General features: G+C 38.3%; 1 protein-coding gene across 1 annotated transcript in view; it reads right to left on the bottom strand.

Annotated features, from left to right (window-relative positions):
- Positions 1 to 4300: 4300 nt before the first annotated feature.
- Positions 4301 to 15390, bottom strand: part of BAG4 (BAG cochaperone 4) — a 28194-nt gene continuing 17104 nt past the window's right edge. The window contains exons 3-5 of the mRNA XM_081809344.1: positions 7039 to 7293; positions 6041 to 6295; positions 4301 to 5315 (exon numbers count right to left, since the gene is read on the bottom strand). Of these exons, the coding sequence (XP_081665470.1) occupies positions 4830 to 5315; positions 6041 to 6295; positions 7039 to 7293 (996 nt within the window). The 3' untranslated portion in view covers positions 4301 to 4829. The remainder of the gene's footprint in view (positions 5316 to 6040; positions 6296 to 7038; positions 7294 to 15390) is intronic.

The following is a 15390-nucleotide window of genomic DNA, read 5'->3' as shown; positions in this document are numbered from 1 at the left end:
AGATAAAGGTGAGTAAACCTCCCACAAAGTACAGCAGACAAAAAGTAAAAAAGAAAAGTGAATCAAAGAACCAGTCTAGGGGCGCCTGGGTGGCTCACTGGGTTAAGCATCCCACTCTTGATTTCGGCTCAGGTCATGATCTCAGGATCGTGAGACTGAGCTCCATGCCAGGCTCTGCACCGAGCATGGAGCCTGCTTAAGATTCTCTCTCCCTCTGTCCCACCCACCCACCAGTCTCTCCCTTAAAAAAACAAAAACAAAAAAACAGTCTAAGAGGTCTAAAACAGAAACGGCAGGAATTCTAGAAAGAGTTAACAGATGAGGGTGATGCGTGATGAGGCAGAAAATTAACAAAATCAAGACAATGTCATTGGACTTAGGGTGTGAGTTTCCAGAATGAAATGTGCCCAATAAGATGCATAAAAACAGACCCACACCAAAGCTACACTGTTAGGAAATTTCAGAACACAGGGGACAAAAATATCATACAAGCTTCCAGAGAGAAGGGTTTTATACAAAGGATCATGAAAACACATTTTCAAATATGTAAGATGTAAAAAAAAAATTTTTCTCCTGCACCCTTTTGCAGGAAGCTACTAGAGAACATGCTCTACACCAAACTGAGGGAATAAATTAAGAGAAAGACATAAAGTACAGAAAACAGGAAATCAGCGGGAGAAGCAAAAAGAATCCCCAGGATAAGTAGAAGATCCCAGAATGATAATATGCAATCAGAACATACCAGTTCTCCAGTTAGAAGGCTCCAGGGTAGACTTCTTCAGGAGTTTGAAATTGAGAAAATGTCTGTCTGAACATCTGATAAGATTTACACAAATGATGGAGGGTTTGAGGTCAGATTAGCTATAAGTACATGAGCAAACTCAATAAATAAGACAAATAATCGATTAACTGCAGGGAAAAGAAGGAGTTGTTCAGGAAAGAAAGAATAATCACAGTTTACATGACTGAGCTCTGGTTAGCATTTATGTGGTCATAATAATGTACAACAAAATCACATAGCTACATTTGGGGAGGATGAGTTTTGGGGGATGAGGACTGAGATGTGCATATGGTAAAGGCAGAGAGATAAACCTAAACCTTCAGCCTCTATAATAGAAAATTAGTAGAAATGACCTAAAATTGATAAAATGAAAGAAGCAATACAATTGTGTCATTAAAAAATATGGAAAGGTGCCTGGCTGGCTCAAGTCAGTGGAGTGTACAACTCTTGATCTTGGGGCTGTTAGTTCAAGCCCCAAACTGAGTGTAGAGATTACTTAAAAAGATAAAACCTTTAAAAAAATAAATAAAAATTTAAAATATGGAGATGACACCTAAAGGAGCTAGAAAAAGAACAAACAAAACCCAAAAGCAGCATAAGGAAGGAAATAATAAAGATGAGAGCAGAAATAAATGATATAACAACTAAAAAAACAATAGGAAAATAACAAAAATATGAAGAGAATTTATTAAAAACTCCGTTCAAAGTGCTTGCTTTTGTAGAAGGAAACAAGGCACTGGGAGCAGAAGCATGGTCCTTGTCAGAGAATTGACTCTTTATACCGTTATAACTTCCATAGAATTATTTGAGTCTTTAAGCTTATAACTTTCTTAAAAAGAAAAAAAAAAAGCTGAAAAAGAAAAAATCCAGTCATCAACTATCCATCTCCCCAAAATCTTTTTTGTAAATGCCAATTTAATCTATAGTCTTCAACTTTATTTTAAATCTGCCTATCTTTAACGGTATTACATTAACCACTAAAGAACTGTTTTCAAAACCCTATTTTTGAAAGCATTTAGAAGAGTTCCATACCAACAATGTAGAGACAAGCATAACCCGCCATCCAGATACTTCATTAGGGCATATTTGTCTAAACATTTCTATCGGCATTTATATGTGAAACAATAATGGCTTATTATAAAGAAGACATAGCTGTATTTAACATGCCAGATGTGGGTAACTTTATTCAAGATTTTGACAAAAACTATCGCCAAAGCAATATAAATTTAGATACTTTTAGGAAGTCCAGATGTGAAACTCCAAGAAAATTTTGAATTCAGTCTGGAGTCAATACTAGGTCAGATACTGAACCAAACCCACAAATGATAAATACTACTTTCCTTCTTGGGTTCATTATATTTTCTGAAACAGGTTACCAAAACTCTCCTTTCTTTGATATTGGTATATGGAATCCTTTTAACATGGTTTACTTCTTTAAGTTCTAAGTTTGTATTTATCCTGAATATCTTGTTGAAAATATAAATCCAAATGTGATAACGCTTCCTTACAGAAGATTTCCAATTAGTAAATGTAGAAGAAATGAGAGAAACAGAAAATCACCATTAGAACACCACAGTAGTAACTGACACAAGCAAGATCTGGCAGTGGACACAAAAATGAGTGGGCAATAGTTTAAGCAGAAACATTTGCATAGTCTCAAAGTATCTCCAGCAAATATTTAGTCATTACAAAGAAAAATGTAGGAATTTTACAGTAGAGAATCCTAGCAGACACCACCTTAGATAGCAATTAAGGTTAACAACACCAGAAACACATTATGACATCAGGTGTCATGATACACTGTCACAGACCGGGAGGACACTATGGAGACATGACAACTAAATGCAAGGTAGAATCCTGCATGGGATATTGGAACAGTAAAAGGACATCAGTGAAAAGACCAAGAAAATACTTTTTAAACTCTCTACTTGAGTTAACAGTATTGTATCAAGGCTAATTTCTTAATTTGACAATCGTTCTATGGTTATATAAGATGTTAACATAAGGGGAAGTTCAGTGAAGAGTATACAGAAACTACTAATTTTACAACTCTTCAGGAGGTCTAAAATTATCTCAAAATTAAAAAAAAAAAGCTGCTAAAAAACATACACACATATATATGTGTATAATGTGTGTGTGTGTGTGTAAAAATCAAGACTTCGTGGAAATTGGTATCTTGGATCCTCGGTTAAACAACAGTGTTCTCTCCTGAATTAGTCACTGAGTCATCACTGTCTCACTGGTTTCCTTTAAGTTGGCTTTAAGGTTCTCCCCCTTCTAAATTTTTAGTTTCAAGTACAATTTTCTAATTTTCATAGAAAGCCTTTTTTTTTTTTTATCATTCCTCTATTAGGCCAAAAATTAAAATCCTAGAATAAAATTGTCACATTATCTCATAAAGTCACTCATCCCACCCATAAGCCCCAGCCAATATTTTTACTCCATTTCTTCTCATCATATATTTGTCTGGTTTTGTTTAAAAGGAGAGGAGATGGGAGTGCCTGGGTGGCTCAGGTCTTGATCTCAGGGTTGGGAGTTCAAGCCCCACATTGGGCTTCCATGCTGGGCATGGAGCCTACTTTAAAAAAAAAAAAAAGGAGAGGAGATGACTGATAGATTTATTATTACTAATAGGCCTGATAGTCTAGAAAAAAGTTATCACTTGGATATCTTATTAAGAAACAGCTGTTTTTCCAATAACAGATACTGTATACTAGAACTCACTTAGATAGAAAAAGTAAGTCATTTACCTAAATCTCTTCCACACCATAACATAAAGCTACACAAGCAAGCCCAGCTAAAACCCTTTCAATATCCCTTTCTTAAATCTGGCTCTGAAATGATCATTATCAATGGTAATAAACATCTTTTTTATACAACAATTTATCCTAGGGAAATAAAGGTAAACATCGAATCTACCTTTAAAAGAAGAAAATTTCCCACTCTCGCTATGGCTGATTCATTCCCTGAGCATGAATCCTTTATTACCCTCACTGTTTTTGACTATAAACTGAGCTGAAATCTGCTCATAGGGATCTTGATGGTGAAACTAATTATTTTAGATAGAGAAACGCATTTCCAAATGGTCACATTTATTACTTTTGCAGTTATTTCTTCTCACTGTGGCTTTAATTTTGCATCTGTATGTATCATAATGCTCTACATGGAAGCAGCAGCAGTGAAAAGATAATTAAGGGATGGGGGAAGGAAATTTTAAGGTGGATCTTTATCCAAAAGCAATAAAAAAGCAAAAAACAAAATGGCCACAAACATTTCATTCCTGTGCCCTTGCCATCTCCCAATTCACCTTCCATTATTAACATGAAAAGGAGAAGTGGTAAAACTCTACCCTAATGATCTATACAAAAAAGGAGACAATTTACCTCAAGAACTCACTACACACTGCAATATATTCAAGTGGTGAAAAGATATAAATTCATTCAGAAATGCCATACTATCTGGCTGTCAATATAGTCTCTTGAATAATTAAAACATATTACTACAAAACGTACCAAGAAGTAAAGAATAATACTATATTTGTGAACTGCAAATAACAAAACAAAACAGAGGTCCAAGAAGGCTAAAGTCCAAGCTGTAATTTACACATGAAGTGTACGTTGAAAGCAGTCACAATGTACAAAAATGTGACAAGTAATCCATATGGTTAAAAAAGCAGAGCCTGTTTGCCTCAGATTATATCCAGTCTCATCTGGTAGATTTTTGATAAGCCTGTTACATAAAGCGTGTTTCCCTCCTGCTGATAAGAAGCAGCTTGTAGATATCCACAAATTTCTTAAGGAGTGAGTCTACTTGGCAATAACGGTAACTCCACAGTTTCCTATTACATTCATTGGTCTGAAAACTGAAAACAACTCATAACTAAAATGTTCTTTCAAGTCCTTTACCAGTTTTTCAAGTTTTAATCAAAGGAAAGTTGGAATGTATTGCTTCTTGTCACCAACAAGCATTTCAAAAAGAGGGTTAATTAACCAAAATCAAGAGTTCTTTGGTCAAGTTAGTAACAGGCTTCCCCTTTGTTCTAAATCCTTCATAATCCTTTTTTTTCCAGTTTTTCCAGGATGGCCTGGATTTTACAAACAGCCTCTTTCCTGGCCTGCCGGACAGAGTCCTGGCCCCCAGTTTCAACTGAATCCAGTTCCAAAAGTTCCTTGGTTAGCATTTCTTCCAGAAGCCAGTATGCTTTGTCTGTCTTTTTCCCTATGAACTCTTCTACTTCTTGCTCAAGATACTGGACCTTCTCCAGCACATGTATAATTTTTTTAATACTTGGGGGAGTACCTTCATCTGAAGATAAACACTCTTCAGGAAGATTATCACTTTGATCTTGATTGCTGGGGTGTTCGTTGGTGGCATTACCATACAGCTGAGGCTCAGCACTATATTGGACTTGAGAATCCAAAAGATCTGAATTATTATTGTTCATTGTTCCCGAGGACTCATACTGATGGACATTGCAAGGAAAGTTGTGCCGGTTCATGCCTTGATCTGATTGGCTATAGGGGTATGAGGCATCCTTGGAGTGGGAGAGCAAAGAGGGGAAAAGAGATGTTTTAATGGGAATCCATCAATATCAGATTTGTTAGCCCACATCTTTCACCTGACCATGAAGGGACATGAAAAGATTCCCCACTAATAAAACTGGACCTCCCTCCTTAATCATTTGAGAAAAACACAACCCTAAAAAGATAAAAGGAGTGCTCTGTCAAGTAAAAGGCAGAGAATTCCTGAGTATAATGGCTGGAATCTACCCTGAAGCGCTCATTGTCATGAACACCTCATAATCTATCCTTCCCACCTCACAATCCGCAGTGATTTAATAAATAGGAATTAGTTTTTTTCCCTAAAGAGTTAAAACCTTAAGACAGATCTTAAAAAGGAACCTAGCCATAGGCAAATGATGTTCAAGTCCATGGTTTATACAATTTCACATTGGTATCGTCTTCTGTCTACAGATTGAGGTAATAAAATACATCTTTGATTTTGTTTAATATTCAAATAGCAGTACAACAAACAGTAAATGAGCATTTTTCTGGCTTTTACAAAAAAGATGTGAACCTAAAACTGCTCTAAAAAATAGTTTGTTAAAAGAAAAAAGAAACTGGGCTACGTAAAGCTATAGGTAGTAATCACCAACTTTTTGCAATTAGTCCCCATTTAACACACACCAATGCAGAAAATTTCCATGTTGTGCTCTCTCAATTACCCAAACATCAAAAGAATGTTTAGAAGGTCTCCTACCTTGGGCTGATGGGGTGGTGGTGAAGGAGGTGACTGAGGAGAGCTGCTACTAGGCCATGGTGAAGTACTCTCACTCATGTAGAGATTCCCAGGTGGTGCTGAGGGGGCAGCTGAAGGCCAGGGGTAACGGGTTCCCATTCCATAAGCACCAGGAGAAGCCCATGAGTCCTCTTGTGGTCGTACAGTTGGTCCTGGTTGTGGAACACTACGATTACCATCCCCGTAAGGATAATGAGGCAGGGTCATTCCAGGGTTCTAGATTGAGAGGAAGGAAATATGCTGGTCATTGCTAAAAAAAACTTAAAATAATGAAAATACTCTAGTATAAACACACCGAGATGTTTCCTCTCTGCTTAACAGAGTATACTTTAGCTGCTACTGAGCTAAGCTGCAGCATCTCTAATCAGTTGTAGTCATTTCTCCAAGCCAAAAAAGAGCTTGGTTCGAAAGATACAAGGGCAGATTTAGTGACAATCAAACTCAGAAGGAGAAAGCTTAAAATTCAATGGCTAAAGCACAGCGTAAGTCTGTCCCATGATACTATAAATAAGTGGACCCATATGCTATAAGGAAACACAAATAAAAGATGTATTAGAGCTCCCCTTGAAGTGGACAGAGAAATAAACATGGTATCACTCATAGAATTTTTTTTTTAAAGTAGCCCAACGCAGGGCTTGAACTCATGACCAAGAGTCTGGACACTTAACCAACTAAGCCTCCCAGGTGCCCCTCACTCACGGAATATTAAAAAATAAAAACCCAACAGGGCGCCTGGGTGGCTCAGTTGGTTAAGCGACTGCCTTCAGCTCAGGTCATGATCCTGGAGTCCCGGGATCGAGTCCCGCATCGGGCTCCCTGCTCGGCAGGGAGTCTGCTTCTCCCTCTGACCCTCCTCCCTCTCATGCTCTCTGTCTCTCATTCTCTCTCTCAAAATAAATAAATAAAATCTTTAAAAAATAAATAAATAAATAATAAAAACCCAACAGAAAACTGCTCACCTGTGAAGCAGGATATCCTGGAACCTGCCCCCTAAGAGGGGCTGCTTCAGTCTGGCAGTCCTGCTGAGGATACAGCCAACGAGAGACTGGGGCTGGGCTGTTGCCGGGTGAACGATAAGTGCTTGGAATCTCTGGGGAGTAACTGGTCTGAGTATATCCCGGTGTGTAATATGCCCCAGAGTATGAGGCAGTATTTGTCGCAGGACCAGTGGGGTATGGTGAGCCATATACTCCATTTGTATAAGAATTCAAACTCTATAAAAAAGCGAAGTTGAGAGAAAAAAGGATGACTGAATGGAAGAACTGAAATGCCCGGACTTAAAATGCAACTTTGAAAACTTTAGGAAGGAAAAAGATCAGTAACTAATGAAAATATGAACTCCCGGGGTGCCTGGGTGGCTCAGTCGGTTGAGCATCTGCCTTCGGCTCAGGTCATGATCCCAGGGTCCTGGGATAGAGTCCCGCATCAGGCTCCTTACTCAGCGGGGAGTATGCTTCTCCCTCTCCCTCTGCCTGCCACTCCCCCTGCTTGCGCTGTGTCAAATAAATAAATAAAATCTTAAAAAAAAAAAAAAGAAAGAAAATATGAACTCCCTAAGCAATCTCTGAAACATTCTTCCTCTCATCTATTATGACCATATACCACATATTAAACTCAGATTATCACTGCAGAGTCTGTGTTCTAACAATGAAAGAGTATGCTGTGATGCATAATGAAGTGATGGCCTCAGAGCCACGCTTCCCAAACACTTCTGTAAGTATACCTAACAATTACACCTAACAGCGGAGAACTTGTTCCGTCCCCCCGGGGAGGGGTTCTGGGAAACCGGGGAAAAGGGCTACACAGAGAAGAAAATAAACATGATACAACTGAGAGAAGAGAAGACTAGAGAGACAGCTCTGTGTTTGTGTCTGACCTCTACGGAGCTTTCATTTCTCCACCTGAAAAATGGAAATCATAAACTTACCTTGCAGGACTACTATGAGATGCTATGTATAAATGTTTAGTGTCTGGCACATAGTATGCTCAATAAATGGTAATTATTTATAATATCACTGTTGTTACTATTATTATTGCAAGATCAAGAAATGAAACCAGATCTGACCCCAAAGCCCATGTTCTTAGTACTATCCCACTCTGCTTCCCAAGTAAACAACAATAGACTACAGAGGCAAATTCTTCATATGTTGCTTACTGTAGTTTTAAATCACCTCTCCAGACTATTATTGGCACCCAGAATCCTAGTTTAGTTATCCAAACAAGATTAAAGCTAAATTTTAAACGGTAAAAACATAGAATCGAGTTTTCCTATACTCCTCTAAGATACATAATCTTTCCCGCTTTAGGTAAAAGAACAAGAAAAGAATCCCTGCGATGTTAACTAGACTTCACCGTGGTGATCATCTCCCATTGTATACAAATATTGAATCATTATATTGTACATTGGAACTAATACAATGTTGTATGTTGATTACGCCTCAATTTAAAAAAAGGCTCCTGGGCGCCTGGGTGGCTCAGTCGTTAAGCGTCTGCCTTCAGCTCAGGTCATGATCTCAGTGTCCTGGGATCGAGCCCCACATCGGGCCCTCTGCTCCACGGGAAGCCTGCTTCTGCCTCTCACTGTCTCTCTCTCTCTAATAAATAAATAAAATATTTAATAAATAAATAAATAAATAAAGGCTCCTGATAGCTTATACATTTGTTAATGACTGAAGAAAATAATACTCAAATTTGATTCCTACCCTAACACATCAAAAATTGGGATGAATCAAAGTAGGAGGGTAGTCATAATTCTGTGGAAAATAAATTCTCAGCCATACTTTTATGGCAAGGAGATAAAAGACAGGCTATTATCACCACTTGGCCAAAGAACTGCATGCAGGAACAGGTGCAATGGAAGATCCAGCAAGGCACTCCCCAACCAGAAGGACGATGAACCACCCCTTTGTTAAAGCTATTACAGGGCTGTTAAAGTCATCCACCTAGATGTGCCTAAAAAAGAATCCTTAATATAACGTACACAGTTAGAAACTTGATAAAACATCATGTGACTTTTTGTACTGTTATTCAACTTCTAAATTTTTTTTTTTTTTTAGATTTTATTTATTTATTTGACAGAGAGAGCGAGAGCAGGAACACAAGCAGGGGTAGTGGGAGAGGGAGAAGCAGGCTTCCTGCTGAGCAGAGAGCCCGATGCGGGACTCGATCCCAGGACCCTGGGATCATGACCTGAGCCGAAGGCAGATGCTTAATGACTGAGCCACCCAGGCGCCCCTGTTATTCAACTTCTAGAAATCCTTCCTAAGGAGAAGATTCAACTATAGAAAAAGTTACAGGCGTGAACTATTTATAATCACACAAAATTGCAAACAACCTAAATGTCCTGCAATATAATGCAATGACTGAGTACATAATGGGCTATTCATTGAGGGAATTTTATTGTCTTTAAATTCATTGCTAGAAGGGCACCTGGGTGGCTCAGTCGGTTAAGCATCTGCCTTCGGCTCAGGTCATGATCCTGGGATCCTGGGATCAAGCCCTGCGTTGGGCTCCTGCTCAGCGGGGAGTCTGCTCCTCCTCCGCCTCTCCCCTGGTTTGTGTTCTCTCTCTCTCTCTCAAATAAATAAATAAAATCTTAAAAAAAAAAAAAATGCACTCTTAGAACTGACCATTTAATGATACTAAAGAATTATTTTTAGTTTTTTTAAGTTTTAATAAGTTGTTTTTAAAACTTATATTTTAAAGATACATATTTGAGTATTTACAAATAAAATAGTATGTCTGGAATTTGCTTCAAAATAATCCAAGGATACAGATGAAACAAGATGACTGTGTATTGATACTTATTGAAGCTGAGATGAGTACACAGGAGATTACTGTGCTATTCCCATCCCTTCTGATTGTCTGAAAATTTCCTTAATATTTAAAAAAAAAAAAAACAACTTCACCTGTTATTTCACCCTATAACATGGAAAGTACATATGATAAACAAAAAGTCATACAAAAAAGTGTATGTGTGGGGAAACTGGGTGGCTGTTGGTTAAGCATCTGACTCTTGATTTCAGCTCAGGTCATGATCTCAGGGTCTTGGGATGGGAGACCCACATTGGGCTCCGTGCTCAGCAGGGAGTCTGCTTGAGATTCTCTCCCCTTCCTTCTCCCTCTACCCCTACCCCACTCGTGCGCAGTCTCTCTCTCTCTCTCCAAAATAAATAAATCTTTTTTTTTAAGTGTATGTACAGTAAGTTTAAAGCTGTATAAACATAATTGGGAAAGGGCAAAACAAATCTGCCAAAATACAGCTCTATTAGGATGGCAGAATTAGTGTTTCCCCCCTTTTCTTTATTTTCCAAATATTTAGTAACAAAGTTGTATTACTTTGGTAGTAAAAAAAAAAAATTTTATGCTATTAAAAATGTCATGAAAGGGGCACCTAGGTGGCTCAGTCAGTTGGGCATCCGGCTCTGGATTTTGGCTTGGGTCATGGTCTCATGTTCTCAGGGTCAAGGGATCCAAGCTCAGTGGGGAGTCTACTTGTTGCTCTCCCTCTCCTCCTCCCCCAACTTGCATGTGTGCTCTCTCTCTCAAATAAATAAATAAAATCTTTTTTAAAAATGTCATGAAATCCCAAGTATGTCTAGAATCCAGTGGGCTGCTAGGATCACAGCAACTTCATCAGTGTCCAAGTAGACTATTTTAATGAAGGGAAACTTGTATCTAATGACAATAAGCTGCAATTTTAAAACAGTCAGCTGATATGCCAATAGATAAAATCTGAAACAGCAACTACAAGAAATAAATAAAATCTTTTTTCTTTAAAGATTTATTTTAGGGAGCCTGGATGGCTAGTCGGTTAAGCGTCTACCTTTGGCTCAGGTCATGATCCCGGAGTCCCAGGATCAAGTCCCGTGTCGGGCTCCCTGCTCAGCAGGGAGTCTGCTTCTCCCTCTGCCCTTCACCTCGCTTGTGCTCTCTCTTGCTCGCTCTCTCTCTCTCAAACGCATAAAATCTTAAAGAAAAAAAAAAAAGATTTATTTTAGAGAGAGATAGAGAGCACAAAGGGGGAGGTAGGGGGAGAGGGAAAGAGAGCATCCCAAGCAGACTCTGTGCTGAGCATGGAGCCTGACTCGAGGCTTGATCCCATGACCCTAAGATCATGACCCGAGCCAAAATCAAGAGTTGGACACCAGGGCGCCTGGGTGGCTCAGTTGGTTAAGCGACTGCCTTCGGCTCAGGTCATAATCCTGGAGTCTCTGGATCGAGTCCCGCATCGGGCTCCCTGCTCGGCAGGGAGTCTGCTTCTCCCTCTGATCCTCCCCCCTCTCATGTGCTCTCTCTCATTCTCTCTCTCTCAAATAAATAAATAAAATCTTTAAAAAAAAAATTTTTTTTTAATAAATAAATAAATAAAAAGAGTTGGACACTGACTGAGCGACCCAGGTGCCCCAGAAATAAATAAAATCTTTGACAATTATTAAATTTCTGTAAAAGTCTCATTCTGGCTTCCAGATGAAATCAAGAGACTGGAAACACAAAAAATCCAGCTGCTACTCTTGTTCTAGATGTAAATATAGATATTACTTAGCATTCAAAAGTCAAAATAATGTCACACCGTATGGGGTCTCATTGCAAGCTAAAGATCGTCCAATATGAATACTTCTTCCAAAAGTCAGTTTCACAGTTGATGGACTATTGTGTAGATACAGAATCCAAAGAGGAGAAAAGTGGTCAAGTCTCTCACCCAGAAAGTGATATACTGTTCAATGAATTCCCTGTCCATTCCACGGCAAACAGACCCAATACAAGCAAAAACAGATTACCTCTAAGCAACACAACTCCTCCTATTGTGCTTCTCATGAAAACCATGGAAAGTCTCACCACGTAAGTACTGCAAGAGTTCATAATTATCAGCAGTTGGTATCAACTCAAATTTCTCTAATACTCATTTTTGAAATTGCCAAATCTATGATCATCCATAGGTTGCCTCCTCAGGCCATATCTCTACTTATAGAACTATTCCAGGGGTGCCTGGGTGGCTCAGTCGGCTCAGTCGGTTAAGCAGCTGCCTTCGGCTCAGGTCATGATCCTGGGGTCCTGGGTTCGAGCCCCACATCCAGCTCCCTGCTCAGCGGGGAGCCTGCCTCTCCCTCTCCATCTGCCTGCCACTCTGCCTACTTGTGTTCTCTCTGTCCAATAAATAAAATAAAATATTTAAAAAAAAAAACTATTCCAATTTTTGTCTCACTGAAGTTCCTAACTACAGTTCTTAATAGGCTACATTTTACAACTCAGTTCCCCTTCAAATTAAATGAAAAAGTGTCATAGGTTCTGACCAATGTCTTTTTGTATCATGGTTTCTCAATTCAGAATGCTATCTTCAGTTTTCGGGGCACCTGGGTGGCTCAGTTGGTTAAGCCTCTGCCTTCAGCTCAGGTCAGGATCCCAGGGTCCTGGGATCAAGCCCCGCATCAGGCTCTCTGCTTGGCAGGGAGTCTGCTTCTCTCTCACCCTCCGCCCCTCCCCATGCTTGTGCTCTCTCTCTCACTTGCTCTCTCTCTCTCTCAAATAAAGTCTTTAAAAAAAAAAAAAAGAACCTCAGTTTTCTTTGTTAGAACTTTGCCAGTTTCTCAAATTGTTAAACACAGCAGAGCTACCGTATGACCCAGCATCTCTACTCCTACGTATATAACGAAGAGATCTGAAAAAACTTATGTCCACGTAAAAATGAGCACACAAATGTTTATAACAGCATTATTCATAGCAGCCAAAAAGTGAAAAAAAAAAACCCCTCAAATTCCTATCAACTGATGTTGGATAAAATAAACGTGGTATATACATAGAATGGATAGTATTTGGCCATAGAAAGGAATGAAGTATCAGTACATTGCCACAACATGGATGAACATTATGCTAAAAGAAAGAAGCCAGTCATAAGATATCAAATAATACATGAATCTGTTTATGTGACATGTCCAGAATAGGCAAATCCATAGAGATAACAAGTATATTAAAGGTTGCCAGGGGCTAGGGGAAGAGAAAAATGGTGTGATAGGTATACAGTTTCTAACTGGGGTGATGAAAATGTTCTGGAACAGTGATGATAGCTGCACAACCTTGTGAATAGACTAAAAACAACTGATGTGTACATTTAAAGGGTGAATTTTATGAAATATGGCCAAACCACAAGCATATCACATTAAGCAATAACAATGCCTGCTTCTCAATTTCAGTCATAGGAATGCAGATGACACAAGTAAAATGAAAGTCTGTGTTAAGATTTTTTTTATTTTGTATTCCACGATCTCATATCAACTTTATCCTAAAGTTCAAGTACCCATAATCAGTATGAAAAATCAACTGTTATGTTTTCTTTAAGTACATAAGTAAATCTCACTCTAACTTTAATAAACTCTTCTAGCTCAAAATCAGTTTTAAAGGAATGTATCACCAAATTAATGAGAAAAAGGGAACATGATTTTTTTAATGAATTAATTATTCAGCCCCATAAAGAAACTTATTTTCATTATTTCAGCCTCCATACCACCAGAAAATCAGAACAGAATTTGAATATATTATCTATTTGAACACGATCAGGAGAATTACATTAGTATACTTTATGGTGATCTGAAAATTTAATTCTGCAGAGAACATCAGTTTACAGAGAATTCTGACCTCAATATAAAATTCAAATTCTTTGAAAGCTGCTTAAATGTAGCCGCTTTAAAACTGTATATACTAGAGGGGCGCCTGGCTGGCTCAGTCGGTGCAATGTGTGACTCTTGATCTTGGGGTTGTGAGTTCAAGCCCCATGTTGGGGGTAGAGATTATTTCTAAAAAAATTTGAATATACTACAATCATGTTTTTAAAAATTATTTTCAGGGGCACCTGGCTGGCTCAGTCAGAAGAACATGCGACTCTTGATCTTGGGGTTGTGAGTTTGAGCCCCACACTGGGTAGAGAGATTACTTAAAAATAAAATCTTCTAAAAAAACAATAAAAAAAAAACTATTTGCATATAGAAATATGGTATCTAGACAGAAAAAAAATGGAAGGAAATATGCAAATGTGACAATTATTGCCTTACTAAGGTTGCCGGATTATTAGTGACTTTGTAAACATTCCCTCATTTCCACAACGGTATTGTGGAAAAATACTTTGGTTATATTTAATAAGCATACATACCAAAACTCCAAAATTCCATACCCCAGGGAAGTTCTTGCCTCAAATGTGTACAACAAAGAAGTGAAAAACAATGCTGAGTAAAAAAACAAGCTGGAGAATGCTCGTATGAAACCACTCATATCAAGTTTAAAAACATGGTAAAAAATACTATGTAAATGCACATACAAGTAGTACCAGCATAAAAACACATATGAGATAATAAATATAACTTCAGGAAATGGAAAGAAGTGTTATATGTGGCTTCAATTGTATTTGTTTTACTTCTTTTTAAAAATCTGAAACAAGGGGTCCTTGGGTGGCTCAGTCAGTTAAGCGTCTGCCTTCGGCTCAGGTCATGACCCCAGGGTCCCGGGATCAAGCCCTGTATCGGGCTCCCTGCTCAGGGGGAAGGTTTCCCCTCTCCCTCTGCCTGCTGCTCCCCCTGTTTGTGTTCACTTGAGTTTTCTTTCTCTCTCTGTCAAATAAATAAATCTATTAAAAATAATCTGAAACAAATGTAGCAAACTGAAAAACTGACAAAGCTAGGTGCTGGATAAAACGATATACAAATTTTCTGTACTTTTTCAGTATACTTGAAATATTTAAAATTAAGTATTTGTCATAAGAGTACAATTTATTTGACACCAAAAGGAAAGGCAACAAAAGTAAAAATAACAAGTGGAAGTACATCAAACTAAAAAGTTTCTGTACAGCAAAGGAAACCACCAACAGAATGAAAAGGCAACCTACTAAATGGAAGAAAATATTTTCAAATCATATATTTGATAAGGAGCTAATACCTAAAATATACAAGGAACTCAAAAAACTCAATAGGAAAAAAAGAAACAATCCTATTAGAATATAGGCAGACAACCTGAATAGACACTTTTCCAAAGAAGACATACAGATGGCCAACAGGTACACATCAAGATATCACCCCATACTTGTTAAAATGGCTAGTATCAAAAAGACGAGAAATAACAAGTGTTGGTGAGGATGTGAAGAAAATCCCTTGTGCACTGTTGGTGGGAATGTAAACTGGTAGAGCCACTATGGAAAGAAAAGCAGTTTGGAGGTTCCTCACAAAATTAAAAACAGAATGATCCAACAATGCCACCACTTATAATATATCCAAAGGACACAAAAACACTAACTCGAAAAGGTATCTGCATCCCCATGTTCACTGCAG

Source organism: Leptonychotes weddellii, chromosome 2 (genome assembly GCF_054177405.1).
Source record: "Leptonychotes weddellii isolate Sample4059 chromosome 2, ASM5417740v2, whole genome shotgun sequence".
NCBI classification, from domain to species: Eukaryota; Metazoa; Chordata; class Mammalia; order Carnivora; family Phocidae; genus Leptonychotes; species Leptonychotes weddellii.
This window is presented reverse-complemented; position numbering and strand designations above follow the sequence as displayed.